Here is a 25,914-nt window from a genome sequence, read left to right as displayed (position 1 = left end):
CAAGGGCAGTTAGCCTAGTACTAATCTATGAACCTATGAACCTATAAGCTGTTATAAGGGTATGTCTGAAATGACACTTATGATGCATATGATGGCAAAATCAAACTAGTTTGAAGGTATGAAATACGTTGTTTCCTTTTTTACAGCCAGATTAATTCAAAGAAAAGCAGTTCAAGAGACAGTGTATGGTTCTTTATTAAAGTATCTTATACTACTTTGACAGTTTCAGTCTGTTAAAGTACTGTGTATTTCAAAAAAGTATTACATTGTAATGCCATTTTATATGTAACACATTTATGCATTTAACAAAAGCTGAGTTCAGAATAGAGATGAAATAGTAAAACAGATATGGTGGGACATAATATCGCATAGTAGAAAAGCAAAATATATTCAGACTAATACGGGTAGCTGTATTGCCAAAAACTATGTGCTGCTTCCTTTTAACTTAGGTATAAAGCTTTCAGAGATGATGATGGAAATCTTACTCTCTTCTACTGGAAGCTGCTAGCTATCCGCCTTGGCTTCATCATCGCTTTTGAGGTAAGAATGTAGATGGTGATACTACATGCCAGTGTTTACTTTTCATTTTATAAAATGCATTAACTAAATAAGACTAACTGCTTAATTCCAAGCATTATAGTGCCGGAAATAATATAGTAATGTGCAGTTCTCTGTGCTGAGACAGATGCAGCCATTTTTGTTTAACTAAAGCATACCTTTTAATGTTGTGATTGGGAATGGATAACTCAACCTTAACCAAAACATGTTTGATATCAGATGTGCAGCCTGCTTGGCTAGCTAAGGGAGAAGAATACCTTGCCATGATACAGGAGATAAAAATTAATAAAGATATCCTGGATCTGGACAATTCAGAGCAACTAGAGTTACTCCAAAGCAGTGGAGGATGTCAGAAAATATGTCAGGTTTGAAAGACTGAAGAACAATCCAGAGTAGGAATATAAGAAGTATGTAAAAAATATGCCGTTGTTCTTCCAGAATATGCCTAGCTAAAGCATTAGATAACTTCATTTTTTTAATTTCGTAGGCATTTTCATTAATCTAGTCTCTCAACCTATGCTCCATTTTCCCTAATTAAAAGGCAGGGCAACATTGACCAATAGCAGTGTAAACAACATCTCTGGTGTTACAATTGTATAATCCTCACATCTTCAGGTTAAAATGCTAAACTTTATAACTTTCACACAGTAAAATATGCTGACAAACTGCACAACACCCACATTTTGACTTACAAAAAGTGTTTGGTCCTTTTATATTTGAAGAACTAAACTGATCACCAAACTTCTGAACTATATTCTTTAAGTTGAAAGCCTTCCTGTATATGATATGAGGTTTAGTCCCAAGACTTTCTAAAATGTGCTTATCATCTTTGAAAATTAACCACTTATCTTCAATAGTCCTTCTCACTATGGAACTGTCAGCACTGCATTGAGTGATGATGGGACAAATAAAGGAAGGATCTTTAAAGGAAGTGCTACCATCACACTTACTTAACTGTAAGTTAGCATTACCATTTATATGTTCACAATGTAATACTTCTACATCATTTCCACTTATGACATCACTGTTCCTAATTTGTCCATAGTTTAAAACTGGGAAATAAAAATGCTTTCCCTTTCATTTATAACTTCATACATAAGTTGGTCAACAAAATGGGTTGGGTACTCGCATGCTAAAAACATGTCCTTGATTAATGTACATTCATTTAAAAAGTTTTCAAACACCAAGACCATGCATGCTGCTCTAACAAATTGACCTTTAAATACAACACACTTCTGTAAAGACAGATGCAAACTAGTGTAATGTAAGCACCCATTTGAAAAGGTGGGCTTGCTGTAAATTTGCAAACAAAATCTTTAGTTAGCAATATCATTACTAAACCAAATATTCAAAAATGCAATGCTGTACTGGTTGAATTCAGAAGAAAACTTTAAAAATTTGACTGTTTGATTAATTAATCAATAAATTCAGATAACATATCAAGACTTGGGTTCCGCATAATAAATATATCATCTAAGTAATGAGTATAGGGTTTACAAAATTGAATGAATTCTGAATTGAAAAGAAACTTCCTTTCCCACTGCTGCATAACAATATTAGCGACCAAGCTGCCACAGGCAGAACCCATCTTGACTTTTGTACACTGTAAAAAATATTTCTGTTCAATGAAATAATTGTTTTTTAACAAAATCTCTAACAAGGTTTCCTAGGTGTTGATAAGATCTTGTGATACCATTATGAAAAAGGCACTCCCTGAACCAAGCCAAACCTGTGTGATGGGAAATAATGGTATAAAGATCATTGACATTAATTGTAGGAAATGTAACCCCCCCATTAAAAGCTACATTATTGATTTTTTCCTAAAAAATTCCAAGAATCTTTACAAAGGTGGGCTTTATTCATTATTAAGTGTTTTAATTTTTCAACTAAGAACTTGTTGCAGGAGTATGTAATAGATCCCCTGGCATCCACAATTGGTCATAAAGGTGGTTGGTGCAGACACTTATGTATTTTAAGGATGCCAAAAATCATGGGGACAACAGGAGATGTTATATTCAAAAAATTAAACTCATCCATGTTAATTTGATGGTCAATAAACATGTAATTTAAAGTATTTTTAATTCTTCTGTATGATGTATTAACTTCATTCACATATACCCATTCTAAGTCTCATCAGATAATAGCAAACACATTATGTCTGCATAATCTTTCCTATCCATTATAACAAACCCACCCCCTTATCAGGTTTCATAAATCTGAGTTTTTTTTACTTAGTTCATTTAACAACTCAATTTTGTCTGGCCTTAGGTACTTACAAACATTGTTAAACCTTCTCTTATTCCTTAATACCTGAAGGAAGTCAAGTTCACATATTTTCTCATAGCACAAAATGCTCGAATGCAAAGAGGGTTAAATATACTTGAAACCTGAAACAGGTTCAAAATGTCAGCAGAATTACCAAAAAGTACCTTAAAGTTCAGTTTACGAGTAAATTGTTTTAAGTCCACTAAGGTATATGCTAAATCAGTGTACTTTTTAGGGATAAATGTAAAACCATGCTCAAATAAATCACCACAGTCAGAGTTTATCAAATGGGATGAAAAGTTGTATATTTTGAAATTGCCTTTTATTAGTCACAATTTTACATTTAGGATTTAATACCTGGTCAGAAATTGTGTCAGTTTGTAACCTTGGAACATTGGTGGAAAAAGATTGCTCAAGATGCTGCAAGTCAGGTTGTCGGATTGGTCGACCATCAGAGGCTGGATTCATGATCCTATTGGTGATTGGTTGTGCACATAATTCATCCAGGTACACGCTAGTCAAAGTAGTGGAAGTGCAATTCAATTCCAATTTGGGTTCCGGTAATTGCGAATCTGCCAATAGGACTGGCATCTCTGTGGAGGTTGGGCTGGTGATCTCGGTTGCCACTGGTTGTTCAACTGTCTTGCCTTTAATTGCTCTGATTGGTGAAGGGGTGGACTGTGACACCCATGCCCTGGCTCAGTAATCAAGGAGCCTGAATCCTCACCACTAACACCAATGAGGGGCGTCTCATATAGAAGGAAAGGATAACAAATACACACAGTAAAGTGCAATTTCCTTTACGAGCACACAGAGATCACAGTCAGTCCAGGGCTGGTCGCTCCCTTGCTCTTCACGTCCCCAATAAGACTCCCCACTGGCACAGCTATAGTGTCCAGATCTCAGCTTAGTGGGTAAGCTAAAACCTCCAGCACCATCTCTGTCCAACCAGTGCTTCGTGTCCCTGCCCAAGTAGCTCTCACACACACACACACACACACACACACACACACACACACACACACACACACACACACACACGCACTTTGAGAAGAGCTTATACAACTGCACAGACACTCCTGGGGAAGGCTGGCACAGGTTCTCCAGCTGTGCTCCTTTTTCCTGGACTAAAAGGTAGTACCAGCTGCCACCACCCACTAATATTTATCAGCTACTCAAAGGCCCTTAAAAGGGTGTCCATTTATTACTGTGTAATATTATTATCCAATTGGTAGTATAGCCCAGGCCTAAAGCTATTGAAGTGGCTTTCTACAGTTTTACCAAAGGCATGCAAGTACTCTAAAGAGCTTAAATTCTCTCTATAAAAATAGCCACAGTTGAAAGGGTTTAAAAATATTTAATAACAAATAGTCAAAACAGAAGACAATACTTTTTACTACACAGTGCTAGTCAAGAGTTCAGAGATCATATAGAAATACTTAAAATAATTCAGTAGTACAGTTCTGACATTACAGAAAAATACAGTCTAATCTTTCTAGTTTCTAGCTATTTCTAAGAGAAAACACAAGTCTAAGATAAACTTACATATAGAGCAAGACAGTGCTGATGAGTTGGATGGTCAAGACAAAAATGTTTTCTGCTTTCTGATTCTCTGTTTTTAAAATCACATTCTTGGTTTACATTACATCATTCTTCACACTTCCCTGGGTTACATTACATCATTCTTCACACTTCCCTGGGTTACATTACATCATTCTTCACACTTCCCTCAGTTCCCAGGCTAACAGAAACTACATTTGCATTCTTCACCGCTGGGCAGAAACCAGAGCAATAAAGGACATTTATGCATGCAAATTCTGTCCTTAAAACAATAGCAAGAATTCCTTCATCTAGACTGGCCAGATCCGTGTTTACATCAAAGAGTCACAACATGATTTACTTGGTCAGTAGAGTGCACTGTTGTTACCTTTTCTCAGTTCCACATGTAACACTATTTTTACCATTTAAGACAACAAGCCTGTGGTTTACATTAATATTTACAAACGACAGAATTATCTCCAAAATTCTATCTGGCTAGGCTGGCAGCCTTCATCTATCTTCACTCAATCTTCACATATCTCTCCCCCTGGAGAACTCAAGCTAGTTTTTCAAATGACCCTTGAGAAATGCTGCTTGAGGGAGTTAGGTCTATCTGGGTGTACCTTACCCCATTCCCTGTCTTGAGACATTGGCATTGCTAATTCCACTGTGGTGCTCCACAGACATATCATATGCTTAGAACCCCAGGCTCCATCTTAGCAACTTGGCATTTTGCTGGCTCTGTTTAACCATGTTAGGGGGTTGTGGTCTGTCATAACAGTGAATTTCCTTCCATACAAATATGGCTGAAGTTTCTGCAGTGCCCACACTATGGCTTAACCTTCCTTTTCTACAGCTGCATAGCATTCCTCCTTGGGTTGAAGCCTATGACTGAGATAAACCACTGGATGGTCTTCCACCTCTGAAGAACTATGGCTAAGTACAGCCCCACCCCATGGTTCAAAGCATCCACCTGTACAACAAATTATTTGCTGTAATTTGGACTGGCTAATACAGGGGTTCCTCACAAAGCTTCTTGAATGCCTGCTCACATGCTGGGGTCCACACTACCTTATCTGGCCTGTTCTTCCTTGTCAGGTCTGTGAGGGGAGCAGATATAGTACTATAACTGGGGATGAACTTTCTGTAGTACCCTGCTGTCATTAAAAATGCCCTCACCTGCTGTTTAGTAACAGCTGCAGGCCATGCCTGAATGGCTTCCATTTTGGCAGATTCTGGCCTTATCTTACCACTCCCACTCTATATCCTGGGTAGGAGACCTCTACCATACCCACCTGACATTTGCTCAGCTTAATAGTCAACCCTGCCCTCTGTAGTCTGCCCAGCACCTTCCTGACATGTTGAAGGTGCTCTTGCCAGGAATGGCTGTAGATGGCAATATCATCTAGGTAAGCAAGGGCAAAACCTCCTGCTCCTGCTAGTATATGATTTACCAGCCTTTGAAAAGTTGCTTGGGCATTCTTCATCCCAAAGGGTATCTTTGTGAACTCATATAAGCCAAAAGGAGCCACACAGACTGACTTCTCTCTAGCACTGGGAGTCAAGGGCACCTGCCAGTAACCCCTAGTAAGATCAATGGTTGTAAGATACTTAACCCCACCCAGCTGCTCTAGGGCCTCATCTGTCCTAGGCATGGGATAAGCATCTGACTCGGTGTGACTATTTAATTGCTTGTAGTCCACACAGAACCTGGTGCTGCCATCCTTCTTTGGCACCAGCACCACTGGGGAGGCCCAGGGACTGTTGGACTCTTGAATCACCCCTAGTTCCAACATCTCCTGTACCCCTTCCTTCAGAGTCTGACTCTCTCAAGCACTCTATAAGGGGCCTGCCTAATAGACCTTTGGGGTCCTGTATCCACCTGGTGCTACCCCAGGTGGGTGCACCCTGGTTTCCCAGTGAAGATGTCCCCAGATTCCTGCAACACTGCCTGGATTTCTCGAACCTGGGTGGGAGATAGCTGCTGGGACATTGCTACCCCTACCACTGAGGTGTCAGCCCAAGCCTCACTGAGGATATCAGTCACCAGATCTCCCTTAGACTCCTCCTGCAGTCCACTGCAAATGTTCAGCACAAGGGCCTCCCTATCTTGGTAAGGTTATATCATGTTAACATGGCACAATTTGTGCCCCTGCCTTCTGTGTAGCAGTTCCACCATGTAGTTAACATCACTTACCTTTCTTACCACCTTGTAGGGTCCCTCCCAAGCTGCTTGCAGCTTGTTGTGTCTGACAGGAATGAGAACCATTACCTGCTGCCCCACAGCATACTCTCTAGCTCAAGCATTCCTGTCATACCACATCTTTTTCTGTTGTTGGGCTTCTGGCCGGTTCTCCCGGGCCAGGCCCATGAGTTTCCTGAGCCTTGTCCTGAGGTTTAGGATGTATGCCACAACAAACTCCTTGTGAGACTCGCACTCACCTTCACATTCATCTCAAATTAAATCTAGAGGTCCCCTCACCCTCTGCCCATACAGCAACTTAAAGGGTGAAAAACCTGTGGATTCCTGGGGAACCTCTCTGTAAGCAAACAACAGATGGGGAAAATATTTGTCCCACTCCCTCTTAAACTGATTTGCAAATGCCAGTCGCATGGACTTGACTGTAGAGTTTAACTTCTCAACAAGACCATAAGTCTGGGGATGGTAGGGGGTGGTCTTCATGTGCTTCATCCCACAGGACTTCCACAGACAAGCCAGCAGGTCTGACATGAAATTGGCACCTCTGTCAGTCAGTATTTCTTTTGGGAAACCTACCCTGCTGAAAATCTCTAACAACACATTTGCCACCTTCTCTGCTTCAATGGAGTACAAAGCCACCACCTCAGGGTATCGTGTAGAATAATCCACTACCACTAGGATATACTTTTTCCCTGTGGAACTTGGAGTACTCATAGGACCCACAATATCCATAGCTACCCTCTGAAATGGCTCCTCAATCACAAGCAAAGGCATCAAAGGAGCTCTCACCTTGTCTACTGCCTTGCCTACCTCTTGGCACTGCTCACAGGTCCTGCCGTACCCTGTTATATCTCTGGAAATTACAGGCCAATAGAAGTTTTGCATAATACGCCTTTTTATATGTTTTATGCCCATATGACCTGCAAAGGGAATATCATGGGCTATGGCTGGAAGTGCCAGATGGTGGCTCTAGGTACTACCAACTGCTGTACTCTCTCACCTTCCAGACCTCCCTCAGGAGTCCACTCTCTGTACAGTAACCCCTTGTCCCAGTATACATATTCCCCCTTTCCTTGAGAATGAGGTGCCTCCCTAGCTACCTGCCTCAGGCCTTGCAATGTAGGGTCTGAGAGCTGAGCCTTTCTCAACTCTCTCCTTGTAACCCATTCCCAGCTCCCTTTCCACAGGAAGTCTGGCATCCTCTGACAGTGGTGCCTCACTGTCAGCCTGGGTACTACTGCTCGCCTCTACCTTTGCAGTCACTCTGTCCAAAGGACCATCAGTACCCCCGAGCAACTGTGGTTTACTTTCAGTCTCACTGCTACAGGGTAGCTCCCTCCCTGAAGTAACCACCTCACCAGTCCTGGCTGCAAGTATGCAGTCTGTCTGGGTCTCCCCCAGGCTACCAGACTTACCTGCTTGTCTCCAAGCCTGACTGCGTGTAACTGCACAAGCACAGGGTACTGCACTATCAAAATCGTTCACTATCAGGACATGTGCAGGTATATCCTCAAACACACCTACTTGCTGGCTTCCTTTTCCACCCTTCCAGTCAAGGTGAACCCCAGCCAAAGGTATTTGGATGGGATCTCTCCTAAAGTCCTGACTGAAGTAGACTGCCCAGGCAAGTAGTGCTCCTCTGTATCTATTGCAGGCTTTACAATGGTTATATCAGAGGCTGTGTCTCTCTTGGCAATGGCCTCTTTGCCATTCACTACAATAGGATATAACCTCTGGTGGCAGTTTGGTACCCTTGTTGTCCCAAGACAACCTACTATTGGCATTTTGTCTTTCCTACTTACTGGCTCCCTCATCTTTTGTTCCCCACCTTACCTCCATGGACACCTGTATGCCACATGGCCCCACTGGTTGCATTCAAAACATTTAACCCTAGCTCCTGGATGTGTACCTGGATTAGTGGCTTTCCCTGCTACTACTGGCAGATTCTATTGGGGCAGTCTGTGCTGACCACCATGGGTTCCTTTAGACCCATGAGCAATATTGGGTGTCCCTTTCCTGTGCAGGGCTGCCCTGCTTGCCAGGTATAGGTCTCCCTTCTTCCCCAACTCATCTGAAGTGGCACATTGTCTATCAGCTAACCAGATCCTTGTGTCCTGAGATAAAAGTGCTAAGGGCTTGTTCCCTCACCAAAATGTCTGCCAGCCCTTCAAAAGTGGTGACCTGACATCCACTCACCCACCTATGGAGATAAGTGCTCAGTTCAGCAACATATTCACACACACTTTCATCTGCTTTGTGTCTATGCTCACAAAACTTTTTCCTATATGTTTCAGGTGTTAGCTTAAACAATTCTAACAAGTGATTTTTAACAGTAGTATAATCAAAACATGCGTCAGACATTTTTGACAAAACAGTTACAGCTTTACAATGGAGTAAGAGGGTCAGGAACCGTACCCAGAGCCTTTGGTCAACACCATACTGTTTGCATACCCACTCAAACATATGAATGAAACTATCAAAATTATCCCCCTCTTTAAATTGCGGAAGAAATTTACTGACCTTTTGTGCTTCTGGGGTCCAGTTACTCCTTTTCCATTACCTCCATGACTCTGGTTAAGAGTTAGCATTTCCCTCTCATGCTTCCTCTGCCACTCCTTTTTCTCGGCTTCCAGGCATAGCAGTTTCTCATTCTCCTCAGCCTGTAGACTCCTCAGTCTCTCAGCTGCTTCTATCGCCAAATGCCTGGCCTCCAACTCAAGTCTCTTTAGCTCCAGATGGATTTTTAAGTCTACTGCAGAAAGGTTGAGCTGTCCATTCTCTGAGGGTATTATATCTCCACTGCCAATCTGATTGTCCTCCTAGTTGCTGTTTTCTGATGCAGCTGTAACCAATGATGCAATCAGGCTACCTTAGTCAGGTTTCCATGCACCAGTCCCCTAGCCTGGCACATCTCCACCAGCTGGATCCTTGTCAGCTTTCCATACTCTTCTGCTGACATGCTGCCTTCTCACCCTGACTAAGGTAACAAAAGAAATAAAGCAATTGTGATCTGAACTCTGAGTATTCACTGCGTGGCTGATTTAGAGTAGTAAACACCTTCAGAGCTCACTGTACACAAGCTACAGGAATTCACTCTACCCACACCACTGCAAGCCAGTTAGTATTTGCCAACCAATTAATATATGGTGTGGATATTGCACCACTGCCACCAATTAATATGTGATGCCCATGCCCTGGCCCAGCAATCACGGAGCCTCAATCCTCACCACTAACACCAGTAAGGGGCATATCATATAGGAGGAAAGGATAACAAATACACACAGTAAAGTGCAATTTCCCTTAAGAGCACACAGAGATCACAGTCATTCTGGGGCTGGTCACTCCCTTGCTCTCCAGGTCCACAATAAGACTCCCCACTGGCACAGCTATAGGGTCCAGATCTCAGCCTAGTGGGCAAGCTAAAACCTCCAGCACCCTCTCTGTCCAACCAGTGCTTCATGTCCCTGCCCAAGTAGCTGACACTCACACACTCACACACACACACACACACACACACACACACACACACACACACACACACACACACACACACACACACACACACTTTGAGAAGAGTTTATACAACCACACAGACACTCCTGGGGAAGGCTGGCACAGGTTCTCCAGCTGTGGCCCTTTTTCCCAGACTATACGGTAGTACCAGCTGCCACCACCTACTAATATCTATCAGCTACTCAAAGGCCATTAAAAGGGTGTCCAATTATTACTGTGCAATATTATTATCCAATTGGTAGTATAGCCCAGGGCTAAAGCTATTGGAGTGGCTTTGTACAATTTTACCAAAGGCATGCAAGTACTCTAAAGAGCATAAATTATCTCTACAAAAACAGCCACAGTTGAAAGGGTTTTAAAATATTTAATAACAAATAGTCAAAACACAAGACAATACTTTTTACTACATAGTGCTAGTCAAGAGTTCAGACATCACAGAAAAACACTTAGTCTAATCTTTCTAGTGTCTAGTTATTTCTAAGAAAAAAATCAAGTCTAAGATAAACTTACATATAGGGCAAGACAGTGCTGATGACTTGGATGGTCAAGACAAAAATGCTTATGCTCTCTGATTCTCTCTGTTTTTAAAATCACATTCTTGGTTCACATTACATCATTCTTCACACTTCCCTGGGTTACAATACATCATTATTCACACTTCCCTGGATTACATTACATCATTCTTCACACTTCCCTGGATTACATTATATCATTCTTTACACTTCCCTTGGTTCCCAGGCTAACAAAAAACTACATTTGCATTCTTCACCTCTCGGCAGAAAACAGAGCAATAAAGGACATTTATGAATGCAATTTCTGGCCATTAACTCTGGCCTTAAAACAATAGCAAGAATTCCTTCATCTGGACTAGCTGGAGCCGTGTTTACATCAAAGGGTCACAACATGCTTTACTTGGTCAGTAGAGTGGACTGTTGTTACATTTTTTTCAATTCCACATGTAACACTATTTTTACCATTTAAGACAACAAGGATGTGGTTTACATTAATATTTACAGATGACAGAATTATCTCCAAAATTCTATCTGGCTAGGCTGGCAGCCTTCATCTATCTTCACCCAATCTTCACATGGACCATCTAAAGGGACACTACTTCTATTGGTAGATCTGTTGCCTTGGTCTGGTACAGAAGTGTTCGTATTACTGTTCACATTTTTAGGAGGTGTGTAATTCGGTGAACCATTACCATAATTAAATTTATGTCCACATACCTGAGAGCTGGGTGGAGAAGGATAGGCTGAGTGCTTATTATAGTCACGCCTATCCCTTTCCAATTTTTTTATCTTCCTGCCCTTGAATAATTGGATTTGCTTATCTATACTGTTGAAAATGCATACGTAATGTACTTTTTTAAGTTTGAAGACTGATCTGATGAAGTGTCAAAGTTTAATAAAATGAAAATGCTTATCAAGTATTAAAATAGAATTAGAACTGTGTTATTTCTTGGTATTACATCACTTTGTGGTTTTTGCCTTAATCAGAGTCTTTGCAGTGTAAGCGTGTGTTTTTTTCTGATTGTGAGCTAATACCTTATATGATTGTGAGCTAATATCCTGTATGGTGTGCAGCATTCACAACCCTCAGGAAAAACTATGTAGTCCTCAGGTATTAATATAGGCACTATGTAGAACACTTTTAATATAGGCTCAGGTGTGACATCTACAATGCAGAAGGACATTTTACACTTTATGCCATTAGTATACTTGGCAGCCTTGTCCCATGTCATGCATGCATGAAGAGCTGAATGAGTGACATAGGCAGTGCTGGTTAATCTATTTCGTCATCCTTTGCATTTCTCTGAATGGTATTCTGTCTGAAGAATGCCATACTGTGCACTATAGCAAAGCTGAATATCATCCTGGTACTTCCCGTTCTTAACAGTAGGTGTCACTGTAGAGGAATCTAAACTGAAAGATTCCTCTCTGCAAATTTTGTACTATTTGTTCCTTTATGTCTGATAATGAAACATTTTATCCCTACCCAGTCATGTTAGCAACTGTAGAAAGGAGGGTTTATCATAGCTAGATAATCACCTATAAAAATGACATGTATGCTGTGCTGATATCTGCTGTGACCTCGGTATCATTACTCACCATCATACAGTCACATCTTTCTCAATAATTCTTACCATTGGATTTACAATTATAAATTACATGCTGTTTGACTGATGCGTGGTAAACAGCAACTAAAAACATGTAATCCCTTAAAGCATCACATTTTCAAAATAGCAGCACTTCAAATGTCACACAAAACTCTTTTAACAACTCATTTTTGGACAAGTTCAAGGTCTTCCTGCATTCCTTGGTGTGAGGGCAACCCCTACAGTCTCTATCTCATTCAAAGCCCTTCCAAACTCAAACAAAATGGAGAAAGGGGAAAACAAATATAAAACTCATCTTTTTCCTTTTATTCAAGTCCCAATGAATAGAACTAGAGCATATAATGTATAGCATTACCAATTTCAGTGCAGTGAAACACTGACTGCAGAAATACAGTGATATTAATACAGCAATTTTCCAGTCTCTTACATACTATATATTTCCCAGTATTATGGTCTCACCAACATTCACGTGCATTGCATAAGATGCAGGACTACTCCCAACTGCCTGCTGATGTTATATCTGTTTGTCAGGATGGTAGGCAGTATCACTATTTTGTATATTGCAGTGTTTTAACCTAATTCACAGTATGTAACATCACATGGAGCTGTAGTATCTCTCTGTCTCTTTTGCATGCAGACATACACACACACACACACACACACACACACACACACACACACACACACACACACACACACACTACAGGAATGATTTGCTTATCCATGCCTCTAATGAGTTGTATGTAATGGCATGATTAGATATGCAGCATTGTCCCAAATCTATATTTCTGTGTGTGGTTGAATGCATGTCCATTTCTCTTCATTTGTGGCCTGTTGTTTAGTGAGACTGGTGCAGGCTTATTTCAGTAACTGCACACAGGCCCTCATGTTGTTTATGTACAATGCTGTGCATAACACATTCTCATGTCTATGTAACACTAATAATATACCCCTTTTACTCCTCATTGATATTGTTACCCACATGAATTCATTCTGGTTAATCTTCAGCAGACCATTACAATGTCATTAAAGTATAGCCCACCCAAGATTACCTTCTTTCTGTAGATGTGTAGTATTATCCCTTGTTAGTATAACACAACATGATTCATTCAGTAACTCTTGGTCACAAATGGACACCAGTGCCTCAAATGTTATCTTTCCTGTGTCCAAGTTTTTCCAGAACTTAAACAGCTGCATAGCAAAGTCCTAAATGTTATGGTAAATTCAGGAATAAACCACTGAAATAACTCCTGTATTAATAAACTGCATAAAATGATAATGAAATAATGAAGAGTTGTTAAGAAATCTCCATCTCCCCCTACCTGTAGGCCACAATGAAACATGCCAGCAAGGAACTTAAGAGCAGTAATCGAAAATGTAAAGCAGAGTAAAACTTAGGGTTACAGCAGACCCTAAAGTAAACTACAACTCTTAGGTTCATAGGTTCATAGGTAGATACTAGGCTATCTGCCCTAGGGCATTTATAAGCCTAGCCAGAGTGTATTTGGCTTCCGCCTCCCTATTAGATTAGCCTACTGTGCCTCTGTAAAGTAGGTCACAGAAGGTACCCTTTTAAGATTAGTTTACTGTGCCTCTGTCTAGCAGGGACACAGGAGAGATCCCAGGAGTGAATTTGCGATTTCCCATCCACTCGTCCAAATTTCGCTTGAAGAGGGTCAGCGAGGGGCTATGTCTAACATGAATTGGGATTCTATTCCAGAGTGAGGGGAGCCTCTGGGAAATGAATCTGTCCCTCCAGCATGTCCTATTTATTTTTGTGCTGAGGTTTAGGTCCCTGGAGTGTGTAGCTCTAAGGGACTTGGATTTTTTGAGGTAGAGCATGTCCATTAATTCTGGGTTTGGTGTGGATGTCATTCCCTCACACCAATGCACCGAGATGTTCTATAATATCACACATTCCAGTCACAAGGATATAGCCAATATATTAGCAGCAAATTTAGGGCTAACTTTACTCCATGTATACATGCTGTGCACCACACTATTCCTGACAATTGAGTTTCCCCTGAACTTACCTTGGAACAAGTCTTAGAATCCCTGTCAAAGGCTTAAAATAATACTTCTATGGAAGTAGGTAAATTAACAGGGAGACTTCTCATCAGTATCAAGTATGAACTGTCTGATCTTCTGCTTAAACTTCTTCATGCATAAGCGCATAACATTTAATTTACAAGGTTTAGAACTTGAAGTTATTTTTGTTAGCTTTGTGTGCAGGGTCATTTTTAATCTTTTGTCAATTTTTGTACATTTTGAAACTTATGTGGATTTTTGGTGGTGTTTTTCTACATACTTCATCATCCTGTGGCTCCTTACACAGTGCCCCATGTCCATCACTGGCTCTACCAGACACCACCTAATGTTCAGACTTCCCCCGAGAGTGCTGGGGTCAGTGTAGATCTTCACGCTATTCTAGGGCTCTGGACATCAATACCCATTGGGGGGGTTCAATTTTTGTGATCTAGCCATTACTCTCCATCTCCCTTATGGCTCCGGTGGTAACATCTGGGGTGCAGGCACATAGCGAGGGCATGGAGCATTTCAGCTTGGCTCTGCAGCAGTTTGGCCATGTCTCTACACTAGCCCTCCATTGGATCAGACCTCCTAATAGCAATGTTGCCAACTTCCACCTGGGATCATTGCAGGAGATGCCCACAAAACCACCCTGTGCCCCCTGGGTTGTATCACCCATCCCTCTCTGCCACTTTGTAAGCCGCCTAAGCCATTAATCAAACCTGGGTTGGCTGGGCTGTTGTCATGGGTTTATCCCTCTACACCACAGGAACAGCAAATCTTATGTGGATTCTCCTGATTTTTGTTGATCATTTAGACAATAGTTAAACTGCCTGGCAATAGTCATGGCAGAAGACTGTTGTGGGACTATTGGTAAAGTCCTTCCCTTACAGAATGACCAGTGGCTATTTATTAGAATCTCAATATAGCACTAGACTTAGGTGATTTTTTTTTCTGTAGCTAGGCTGAGTACCCAGTTTTTTGATTGAATTAGTCTATATTAAGAAGTTCTTGCACTGTAACATCACCTTCAATTTACAGTATAATTACACAGGGGCTGCAAACAGGTAAGGCATACCCTGTTTTACTTAAATATTAACCAGTGCTATGTACGTTTCATAGAATATGATTCTTTCTAATAACATTTTTGAAAAATAGTATTGAATTTAATTACTTGTCTTGTAGTTTTAGTTCTGCTATCTATCTATCTATCTATATATATATATATATGTACCTATACATATATCTATATATGTGTTTGTAAAGATAAGGTCTCCTGAACTATGCAGCATTTTCTAAATGAAGCATCAGAAAAAGAGCAGCAGAAGCAAAATCCATATGGTGATTTATGTTTTGACAATATGTGACAGTTCTAAGATTGTTTAAAAGAAATCAGTCAGTAGTCATTTGTGCAACAAATTTTGACCTCTGATCCCTTTTCTACAGGTATAAATCAATGTAATATAATATTGATCATGTCTTTGTGCTGCAAAAGATTAGATTTTATCTGTGTGGGTCAAACATTATTTTTCTAACTTTTGTTTTCTTTTTTCTTCTTCAACATTGCAACTTTGTGGCAACCTTCAGCATTTTGTGTTTTTCATGTTGCGATGTATTGACTGGATGGTACCAGACGTCCCCGAGTCTCTTGAAGTGAAGATTAAGAGGGAGAGATACTTGGCAAAACAGGCCCTAGCAGACAATCAGGATGTTCTACTGATGGTGAGTCGGGACTCCGCTTCACCAGGTCAGTGTGCAAGGGAATCTTCTGTGTGTGAGAGAAACAATGAGCAACAATTAGATGGCAGATATATTATTTAATTTGTTGAGAAAGTGACACTGCTACAACAAGAGAGTGTCTGTCTATGAGTATAGGACTTCAGCAGTATCTAGCCTTATCCTCAGTCCTTGACAAGGAGGCATTCAGATTGCAGGTTATTTCAAGGACCATAGCTGCATGCTGCTATCTGTATCCCTCGGGATGCTGTCACCACCAGTATTGCTAGCAGGACAAGGTTCACAGCCACAGAGAATGTTAACAAGGAGATGGAGCATAGGGAAAGTTTGAAAAGGTCACCAGATGGACAGTGTTGGCCATATCGTCTGTTAAGGGACCACTGGTGCATATATATTTGTAGCAAAATGTGTCTTTTCACAAACGTTTCAGACACACACATCCATGCATAACATTGTAGCAGTCTAACACAGTAATAAGTATTACGATAACCAGTGTTCTATTCACACCTAAATTATTTATGGATCTCTGCAATACACAAATTTTTTCTGTATAACATATAAGGTGGAATCTATACAGCAACTGAATTTGAATGTACCTCAGGCTCACAGATTTATATCTGCACTATTCAATGCCCAGAAATAAATAGCAACCCCAACAAATTCATCTAAATTTTACCTACAGACTTCTCAACAAGACTGGGCACTCAGTACGCAGACTCTTTCAGTGGTATGAGGCAACCTATAGGCTTTGCTTCTCATATGTCTCCAATATCATGCAACTGAAAAGTAAAAACTCTTTTGGGAATGTTTTTGTCATCTTCATTGCTCTCTGCTGGCATCTCTTCCCACCAAAAACTAGATCTTTATCTATTCAAATTATAGAAGAATTATACAAGAAACTGTAATTCTTGGTGACTTTAACATAGACTGGAAAAGTATTAATGCTGAAAATCCTACTTCTCACATTAACCTCCATGGTTTCTCCCAAACCATGACCTCAACCACAAGAATCAATAAGCCTAATAATAAAGACAGCATTCTTGACTGGATACTTATAAACAAAGACAAACAATTTTATGATGTAGGAACCCTGCCAGATGATATTAGTGACCACTGTCTGACTTATATTACAAGAGACAAGATTGAATTTCCAAACCTCCCAAACATTAGAAAAGTTTGCTCAACCAAACATTTTATCATAGATTTATTTCAAGCTGAACTAAATTCATGTAACTGGAATCCCTTAAAAACACTTCCTCTGGAAAATGCAGTATTATACTTTAATACTACCTTCTTATCCATTCTTGATAAACATGCCCCCGAACGTACTGTCAGAATGAAACCGAACATTGCCCCCTGGCTCTCTAAAGAAACTAAAAACTTAATTCTCTCCAGAAACAAAGTATGGGCTTTATGGAGACACCATAGAAATAACTCTGATCTTATCCACTTCCATCAGCTTCGAAATCTGACAAAAAAAGCAATTATTACTGACAAAAAAAACTTTTACTGTAGACTCCAACAAACAAACCATAACAACCCCAAACAGTTCTGGTCTTCAGTCAATAAACTCCTTTCCCCAGGAACAACCAAAACTCCCACCCCTATTAATGCTGACCCAGACAACCCCCACCAAACTGCTAATACTTTTAACTCTTTCTTTATTGACTCTATCCAAACCCTAGCCAGACAAATGAACATCAGCTATGTCTCCCCTCCAAGTAACCCTATGGACCCATCCTATAACTTTACACTACAACCTATCCCCACATCTTTTATCCACAGACTTATTAACAAACTTAAACCTTGTACTCCTTCAGCTGACAAGCTCCCATCTCTCTACCTCCAAAGGGCTGCCAAAGTGATTGCATACCCTATATCCATACTCATAAATAGGACAATCCAAGAAGGAACCGTCCCTGAGATCTGGAAAGTTTCCCATATTATTCCATTACATAAAGGGGGTAACTCTATTGATTACTCCAACTACAGACCAATTGCTCTCCTTTCCCCATTAGCAAAACTTATGGAAAAATGTATTCACCGGCAACTCCTACAACATCTCACTGTGCACAACATAATAGCAAACTGTCAACATGGTTTTAGACCTCATCACAGTACTACCACTGCTCTCTTATCTTTTGTAGAAACCATCAATAAGAATCGTAATAACAACCTTCTCTCTTCTGCTCTCTTTATTGACCTCTCCAAAGCATTCGACATGGTCAACCATTCCACCTTAATTAACATACTTGAATCCTCTCCTTTGACAACCTTGCCACTAAATGGTTTAAATCTTACCTTAGCAACAGACAACAAGCAGTTCTATGGGGAAATCAACTCTCTTCTCTCCTACCCATAAACATTGGTGTCCCTCAAGGCTCCATTCTTGGGCCACTTCTATTCTCCCTTTTCATTAATGATCTCCACTCTGCTATCCCTCAAGCTACCTGCATCCAATATGCAGACGACTCTACCCTTATCTGCTCTGCTTCTTCTCCTTCTGAACTCTGCTCACTTACTCAAAAGATCTTCAACTCAGTTGAAACATGGTTCTATAAACGTTCCCTCTTACTAAATGTCAAAAAAACTAAACTTCTTCTCTTTACTCCCACCACCCGATCCCCTTCCTTACACTTCACCATTTCCTCTAATAATGCCACAGTTATCACACCCGATCCTACAACAAAACTGTTAGGAATAACCATTGACAATAATCTCTCTTTTGATCAACACATTAATTACACCATTAAATCAGTCAACAGAAAAATAGGATCCTTATATCGAATTAAACCCTTCCTAACTGAATCTGCTAGAGCCAAGATTGCCCACTCCCATCTATTGTCAACACTTCTCTACGCTTCCCCTATATTTACCAACCTTAAGAAAGCCAACCTTAATAAACTGGCTACATGCTAAAATAACATCGCCCACTTTGACACTGGCAACCCCTTCAGAACCCACCACTGTATTAACCTGAAACAACTAGGCTGGCTGGAATTCCAAAACCTTCTGCTCATCCCCCAACTGAACATTGCCCACAAAATACTGCACCAGCCTTCAAACACCCCTATACTCTCAGAACTTTTAATCCCATACAATAATCTTAACTCCCTTCGTTCTTCTAGAAAACTTATGGCTAAATTAACAAAGTCCAATAACTCAGCTGGTGACTCTCTTTTTTCTAGCACAGTAGGAAGGAACTGGAATCTACTACCCAGTGACATAACACTAATCTCATCACTGCCCCTCTTCAAACAAAGAATAAAAGAACACTTGAAAAGTCACTGGCTCTGTTCCTGCACTAAACCTGACTAAATTTCTACCCCTCTCTATCTCGTTACTTCCCCCGCATCTCTCTCCCTCTTCCCTGAACAACTATCTTTTTTTCACTTACTTCTTTTCCTCTTCACTGAAAGTTTGTTTAATCCTTTCTTATCCTTTCTTTTTTACTTTACTTACTTTCCTCCCACTTCTCCTCCCTACTCACCTTTCCCTGATTTTTGCTTCTCTGTAGTTTAGTTTGTTTATAGGTAATGATATTAGTTCCTATTTGTAAATTGTTTTTGCATGCTAACTTTTCTTTATTGTCTTTACATTTATCCTGTTGTTTTTGTTGTATTTGACTTCAAATGTTGTATGTTTTTTTTTTTTGTATATTCTGTGGAGCTTTTCTCCCCGGGCCTCAACTGAAAATGGAAATATATCCAGCTAGACTAGCCCGGTCAACAAATGTAAAATAAATAAAATAAAAAATAAAAATATCCAAAGGGTGCTAAGTAAGCTGGTTTCTAGGAAAGTGTTCCTGCCACTGCAATGTGGGTATAACTTAATCTATATCAAACTTTCCTAGCATGCAATAAATCCTACAGTCAGATTTCTATTCCATTCATTTCAGAACTTGTATTTTTTTCTGATAAATCGATGGGCTTTAATACTTAGTTTTCATCGGCATAGACTGTTTCTGCTTTCCCATCTTATTCATTTTCTACCTTTTTGCCCTCCTCTGTACCCTAATCTGTTTTTTTTCCTGTAATTATTAGGATATGGCCATTTTATAAATGTATATCTTACAGTGTAGTGCTCTTTATGTTATTAGAGCCTGTATACAATACACAAATGGGCTAACTTAAGACTCAGCTGGAGGTTTTCTGCTGTGCATTGTGTTAAGTTCCATATGCTGTATCCTGATTGCACAAGTTGTTAACCGCTGTTAATCAAGCCTCCTAAAAGTAAGTATTTTTGTTTTCCTTTGCTGTTCATTGCTTTAACCACTCACAATTCTGCATGTTATATATAATTTAGCATTTTTTTCATCCTTGGTATTAATACAGTTTATATACCATAATATGGTATGTCATGTTTGTTAACTTTTTGTGAAATACCTTTAGGATTTTGTGCTGCAATTACTCTGTGCTGGAAATGGCCTCTGGACAGCTGGGCATCCTTATTACTAAAATATTAATAAACAAATGACGTTCCACTCGAGATGATATTTCAATAAAATAATTATCACTTTTCTGAAATCATAACTTGTTATGAATTAAAATGGGATACGGTCAGTGGTTAATATCTCTGCAACAGCCTTGGTTATTTTCTTTTTTTTTTCCAAAATGTTTTTATTCATTTTATAACACAATAACTTAATAGTATAGTAACAAAAAAAATAAACTATATATAATGTCCATAGCAATTAAAAAGCAATATGCATAGGAGAACACTTAATATTGCTCTAACAGATTAGATCATTTTGTCCAAGCAATTAAATGATGAGTTGTGTTGTTTGTCCTTGCTTTTATAGTAGCAATCTCATTCTTATAAATGTATTTCACAAGATGAATAAACTCAACTTTAAAGATAGGAGTAGACTGGGATTTCCAATTTTTAGTAACAATATTCCTTGCTATAGAGAAGATGGACCATAGTAAAAATGTTTGGATTTTAGGAATGAATTCAGGAAGAGAAACACTGAAAAGGATAAGGGAGTCAGAAATTATACAGTTGTCATTCCATAGAGCTTTACAAAGATATTTAAACTCTAACCAAAATGGGGAAATTATTTTGCAATTAACAATCATATGTATCCAGTCAGTATCAGGGTGTCCACATCTCCAGCATTTAATTTCATCTTTCTGGTACATTATTGCTAGTCTATGTGGGGCGAAAAAATGTCTATGTAAAAATTTCCATGTGTATACATGCCAGAACAGGGAAGATGTGGATACCTTCATAGACTGTAAGCAAAGGTTTTTATCTTTTTGTGAAAGTAAAACTGAACATGACCACCACGAACAATAAAATCCAGTATTTATTAAATAAAATAAGCTCTTTCACGTGCACCTGAGAATGCTCGTCTATTAACTTCACTTGAATAATTCCAAAAAGGAACATCTGTTTTGTTAAAATAATTTCTGAGAACTTTTTTAAATAATGGATATGTATGAAGTGCTCTTGGGTGAGCTATTAATAATTGTTGCGATAAAACTAAGATTTTGAAGTTACTCTTATTGTATACCTCTAATGAGAGTACGAGCTTAGTATGTATAAAATCCTTAAAAGTTTGGATGTCTGGCCTGTTGCAATTTTGCAAACTATATGTGCTGATCAAATAGTTTGAAGAACTTATTGTATTAGCTGAGAGAAATTGATTCCAATATAATAAGTCACCCTTCTTAAATTTTAACATTTTCTGAGTATCAAAAGATATCAAACATTCATTTGTCCAGGCAATAGGAAAGACAATTATTAATAAATTCTTAATTAATTGATTAGAAAACATAATCTTTAAACAACAGCAATATTTGGTTTGTAAGAGGTGTAAGAACAAGTTTGAATCTATATTTTTAAAATCCATATAAAGATGTTTGTATGTATTTGAGTATATGGTTCAAGCAATCTCCTACTACTATTAAGAAGTAAGGTTTCATGTATTGATTTCCAATATGATCTATAAGAAGTATTATTCCAAAGCAACACTATGTTAATAAATGCACAGTTTAAATAAAAATCAATATTTGGAAACCCTATTCCTCCTTTGTCCCAGCTTGTGGTGTACCAGAGAAGAGAATTTTTTTTTTTTTTGGGATACCAAAGGAAGTTGAGTAATAAGTTATTAATTTTCTGTTTAATTTTGAATTATTAGAGCTTGGCCAATGAATAAGATTTTAGGTAACAGTATCATTTTGATTAAAGTTAGTCTGTCTTCAAATGTCAAGAAGAGTCTGTTCCAACTGTCAATTAGACTTGTAATTGAGTTTATAAGTTGTTCATAATTAGATGTGAGTGATTTTTTTATAATTAGATTCAATAATGATACCTAGATATTGAATATGTGTGCCCTCCCAATTTATGTCTCTTTTTGATCTAAGTTTCATAGTAACATTGTTATTCACTAGAAGTGCCTGAGTTTTATTGTAATTGAATTTTAGACCAGAGATGTTTGCAAAGAAGTCTAGATTATGTAATAGGTGATTTACTGTATTTTCAATATTATTAGACATTATTAGTGGGTCATCAGCAAACAGTTGTATCTTGGGGTATAATTTGTCTGACACTTTATATCCTTTAACGTTGTAATTATTTCTAACATAATTTGCAAGAGGCTCAATGGCCAGGGCAAAGTATAACAGGGAGAAGGGGCACCCCTGTTTAGTACCTCTTGATATTTGAAATGGGCTAAATAGATAAGATCCAATCTTTACATAGGCTATGGACTTTTCATATAGTTTTTTAATTAATCCTATGAAGTTTGGGTAGAAATGGTGTTTTTGTAGAGCTTTAAACAGATATGGCCAACTTAGGGAGTTGAAAGCTTTATCTATATCGAGGCTTAAAATAGAAGGCTCATTTTTTTCTTGTTTGTAAAGTCTTAAGGACAGTAATTTAATTACATTGTCTTGTATCATTCTGTTTTTGATAAACGCAGTTTGGCCTTCATGAATTAATATTGAAAGAATATTATTTAATCTGTCTGCTAAGATAGACATGAGTATCTTTTAATCAATGATAAGCAAAGAAATTGCCCTGTATGATGTGTAAAGGTTTGGCTGTTTATTTGGTTTTAAGATGAGAGAGATGATAGAATATTTCCATGAGGGAGGGATGTTTGCTGTAGTTAAATTGGAAATCCCAATCTACTCCTGTCTTTATTATCAGATGTTTTTCTTTATGTAACTTTGTAATAACCATCTGGAGCTTTTCTCCTCAGGTCTCTGCTGAAAACGGGCCACTGGATCACTGGAATTAACCGTGTTAACAAATGACAAATAAATAAATAAAATAAAAATTAGGATAAAAAAATAACGAAAGTTCTCTGCTTTGATCATCCAGTCCATAATGAGAATGACTGAAGTTTGTAATGTTTCACTAACTTCATGTGTAAACCATCTTTATATTTAGAGGATCAACAAAATGGCCATTGCAGTAAGGTTATCAGGCAACAGTATCAAAAAATGTATAAAAAATAAGATGAAACAAAACAGAAGGACATGTGAAAGACATATACATTTTTTCTATAAATACAACTTCTACAGTATGTATAACTTGACTTGACTTTTTTTACTTAGAAAGCAAGGAGATTTGGGTTTTGAAACATTTTTTACTAGAATGGTAACAAAACTATCTTCTGAACCATATTCAAGTAGTAAAAATCAGTCATGCTTTTCTGTCATATGAAGGTTCAATAAAGTTGTCCCCATCAAGCATTGTACAACCTCTTGTCTTCATATTGCTGTGTAAGTATATGGCAAGGCTATACTAGAGGACTGTTCACACATTAAACCGATTACTTAATTAATATCATGTGACTAATTGAAATCCATCAACAATATGGAGTTTCTCTACACAGATCAGATTATCAAGCAGATAAGTTTTTATTTTTCTAACTTTGTTGGCCCCTCCCAGCCTTGAACATCTGTCTCACCAGCCCCCACACTGACTCCATTCATTCATCCCTGTCCTGCTTCAGTTAAATGTACTGGCAGAGGAGGACATGCTAAGATAAGGTAGTCTGTTTTACATGGCTGGCTTGGTTGTTTTGTTTGCACCTCTCACTCTCACTCTGCTGCCAGACATGCATAATATAGGCATGTCTTTCTTAAGTCTAAGGTTGCATACTTCCATAAAGCTGTGAACCTGATCGAGTAAATGTATTTCTTTCCAGACATATAATCCCACTTTACCTAGCAAGGCTTCATAACTCTGAACCTTCCCAAACTGGGCTGAAAGCATGAGTTGATATCAGTCATTCAGGTCCATTCTTTCCTGTCCACCTCCAACAGATATATTAGCCCACCCTTGGCTGGGTTGGACATAATAAGGGTTTCTTCATTCTATGCCATACATTCAGCCTATAGTTTTGTTTGTAAGCTATTGTAAATGTAACTGTTTTATGAAATACAAATGAGGAATCTGTTCCATCCTATGTTCTAGCTGCACATTTGTTATAGTGTGAATTTTGTCAAGATCAAACTGGTATGAAGGCTGATCATGAGGGATTTATTATGATGGAAGAGTTAAAACCCAGGAGAATAACATAGCTGCATTTGATTACATCAGTAAGTTGTCTGTGACTTAAAGAAAACAAAGTAATTGTCCTTATAATTGTCCTTCAGCCCCACATGGTAGGATAACAGAGCTTTGAGATACTAAGACTCATACTCTCTTTACTAGACCAGGAAAATATTAAAGATCATGGAATAATAAGCACAATCTATCTCACAATTTAACAGTCGTGAACATATACAAAATAGTACTTTAACATCATACACAAATGCAATGTCAAAAAAATCTAATGTCAGGAAAATAACCAATCTAAGCAAATATCTTATCCAGACATGGATGGCTTCCAGGTTGCTCAAGACACTGTGTGTCACATGGACTAAACTTGCTATACAAGTGTGGCCAAACATGAACCCTGACAACTGTAGACCCACTACTGGAGTCTCACTAACATCATATGACAAGCTATGAGATGTATTGTCTCAGACATCTTTAACCTGCACAATGACAATGTCTAATCCCTGGATATTGGTAATCAGGATAGACTCCCACTGTTTGACAAGTTTAAACTCACTGACCACACATTAGTTGACAAACAAATGTCCATGTGCTTGATTTATGATTGCTTGACAACACTGTTAAGTGCAGCTTCTTGAAAATGAGGAAATGAATAGTTCCCTCACCAACTCAATCTGACCAAATGCATTAAAAAGGAAGTGCAGCAGGAGGCAATACTACATATAATACTTTGAAGTATTTCACGTGTAAAATATGAAAATGCCCCATAAATGTGCAGCCATGCTGGAAACTCCCTGAACGCAATGAAAAATAAAAACAGTGAAATGCTCAAACACATGAAAGCATCCACAAATGTACAGTGGCTTTAGAAAATACCAAAAAAATCACAAAAGCATTATCAATACCAACAAATACACATCTTTAAAGCAATGTTTTAAGCATATAAGCATACAACAATTACATAACACACAATTAAACCACTGTAAATGCAATTTACAAAAGAATGCAAACTGTATGCTAGCAATTTACTTTATATTAAAATATACCTTTATAAGACAAGTTAAGGTACATGTCATCCATGAAGTGAAACATATATTTTTTAATGGTTGTCTATCACTATACCATGTTCATATTCATAGAAATATGAATGATTGTCAACAACTAGATGAATGGTCATGTACTTGAATTACATAACAACAAAAACCAGGATGTTGGACCACATGTTATAGGCGAACAGCTGTGTTCGGAGTAATGAAGTCAGCCTTGTAACATTCAGTGAACCAGTCCATAACTTTACCTATGAGAAATATCATTAGGATATAACATAACAGCAAGTATAAAGAAATGTGACCGTTGAAGCTGCATGTAATCAAACATGATAGTGTAGCAATGTCCAGATAAGGCATATGGAGACAATAGCAGTGAGCATGACCATGAC

General features: G+C 38.6%; 1 protein-coding gene across 2 annotated transcripts in view; it reads left to right on the top strand.

Moving 5' to 3' along the window:
* The window catches only part of LOC122793640 (anoctamin-7-like), a 2,355,351-nt gene that overhangs the window by 2,281,881 nt on the left and 47,556 nt on the right, over nucleotides 1-25,914 (top strand). Inside the window, exons 21-22 of one of the 2 annotated variants that reach the window (XM_044061850.1) lie at nucleotides 450-540; nucleotides 15,810-15,944. In XM_044061850.1, coding sequence (XP_043917785.1) covers nucleotides 450-540; nucleotides 15,810-15,944 — 226 coding nt within the window. Of the gene's footprint in view, nucleotides 1-449; nucleotides 541-15,809; nucleotides 15,970-25,914 lie in introns of both variants that reach the window. The other variant, XM_044061849.1, reaches the window with a different exon arrangement.

The sequence above is a fragment of the Protopterus annectens genome, chromosome 2.part0 (assembly GCF_019279795.1).
Source record: "Protopterus annectens isolate FY-2018-M chromosome 2.part0, PAN1.0, whole genome shotgun sequence".
Taxonomy (NCBI): domain Eukaryota; kingdom Metazoa; phylum Chordata; order Ceratodontiformes; family Protopteridae; genus Protopterus; species Protopterus annectens.
This window is presented reverse-complemented; position numbering and strand designations above follow the sequence as displayed.